The sequence below is a fragment of the Rhinopithecus bieti genome, unplaced genomic scaffold (genome assembly GCF_001698545.2).
Source record: "Rhinopithecus bieti isolate Rb0 unplaced genomic scaffold, ASM169854v2 scaffold_3878, whole genome shotgun sequence".
NCBI lineage: Eukaryota > Metazoa > Chordata > Mammalia > Primates > Cercopithecidae > Rhinopithecus > Rhinopithecus bieti.
Window position 1 is genome coordinate 2,435,201 of NW_016805059.1, and position 1,733 is coordinate 2,436,933.

General features: G+C 64.3%; 1 protein-coding gene across 1 annotated transcript in view; it reads right to left on the reverse strand.

The window, feature by feature from the left end:
* Window positions 1-1,440, reverse strand: part of GUCY1B1 (guanylate cyclase 1 soluble subunit beta 1) — a 55,706-nt gene extending 54,266 nt beyond the window's left edge. The window contains 2 exon segments of the mRNA XM_017871051.1: window positions 552-625; window positions 1,270-1,440. Of these exon segments, the coding sequence (XP_017726540.1) occupies window positions 552-625; window positions 1,270-1,272 (77 nt within the window). The 5' untranslated portion in view covers window positions 1,273-1,440.
* Window positions 1,441-1,733: the final 293 nt, after the last annotated feature.

Here is a 1,733-nt window from a genome sequence, read left to right on the forward strand (position 1 = left end):
GGATTTGGGGAAAATGAAAAACTTCCAATTTTCACTTAATTTAAAAATGAATAAATGCGCTTAATTCACTGTTGCCCAAGAAATAATCTCCTGCGTGTTTCAGCATACCAAAAAGGCCTAACTTATGCTAGGTGTGAAAATCATGAAGAAGTCGAAGTCTTCCGTTTGTTTCTAAGGCCTCCGGACGCAGGAACCTCTCGCAGGCCCGTGTGGTCCCTCGGGGCTCTATCCGCGTGGGAGCTGCCCGGCCCGCTGAGTCTGGGAGCGCCAGCAGCGCGTTCCCACGCTCTGGCCGGGTTGGGAAGCCGTGGTGACCCCTAGGGGCTCCTTTCCGCGGTTCTCGCCCTCGCAGCCCCGCCCCAGCCGCCCCTCCCCTCCTGGTTCCAGTCCCAGAGCGTGGGAGCGCAGCTGCAACGGGGAGCGACGCGGGGAGGCACCTCCAAGGATGCGCGCCCGCGACCCGACCAGCCGGCTGAGGACCAGGCGAAGTGCGTGGGGCCTCCCACACTGGGCGCCGACCTGGGCCACAGCCAGGGGAGCCGGCCACTTACTTGATATCTTCCCACACCTCGGGGCCGTAATTGCGGATCACCAGCAGCTCCAGGGCGTGATTCACAAATCCGTACTGCGGGGACAGGGAGAGACTTGAGCGTCAGGGACCCGCTGTAGCTGAGAAGCGGCTTGGGGACGAGGCGGCTGCCTCTGCTCCCAAGGCGCTGGCTTAACCTTTTACCCCGCTCCTGACTCCTCTCCCTCCGGGCTACTATGTACCGAAGGGGTTGGATTGTGGGGGCGCAACCTCCCAGTCCCTGGTGGATTCTCCCCGTCACCATCCGCCCCACCCCCACGCTATCTTCCCACCCTCCTCACCTGTCACCGCTCCGGGAGAGGCTGGGCATCGGGGGCAGCGCGGGGACGCGAACCCCAAGCCTTCCCTGCCGCCGGCGCTCAGCCTCCCACAGTGGTGGGGCCGGCCAGAGCCGGGAAGACCCCACGCCTCCGTCGCACCTCCCCTTCCCGAGCTCAGGAAGCTGCAGTGTGGAGCGGCGAACCCGCCTGGGAAGCAAAGGCACCGATCGCCCCCGCCACGACTCGCGGCGTTCCCACCTCCCCTGCCTGGGCGCGGGCAAGGAGTGAGGGCTGCTCCCGCTGCCAGCGGTGAGCTCCCAGGGCCCCCGAGCCAAGCTCCGGCTGCGCGGCCAGTTCCCTCGCTGCCAGGCCGGACGAGGAGGGGTGAGGTTCCGGCCGCACCCGGCTGAGAGCACTTACCATGGTGTCTGCACCGGGAGCCGGGGAGGCAACCCCCAAGCAGAGGCACGGCCGGAGGGACCCAGGCAGCGGCGGCAGCGGCTACAGCGCAACCGGGCCAGGGAGGCAGCATTGAGCTGGAGCAAGCACAGCCGCGTCGGCCCGCCCTGATTGCCACCTCTTCCCGGCCAATAGCGAGTCGAGCCGCAGGGGGCTGGTCGGTGCCCCCCCGTTCTTCAACCAATAAGGGACAGAGGAGGGAATTCGGATGCTCTCAATGCTGCTGCGCTACAGTGCCTTCCCGCCCCCGCCTGGTGACAAGGCCTTCGTTTGAGGCCGTAACAATGACAGTGGAGAAGCCCCAGCAGTGCTCCTTGCATGAATTCTGGAGCGGAGGAAATGCAGCTCTTGTGGACCCACTAAATGTATTATTATTCAGAGATCTGCCCTCTGGTTAACACAAGCAAAAGGGGGCAGGGCGTGTT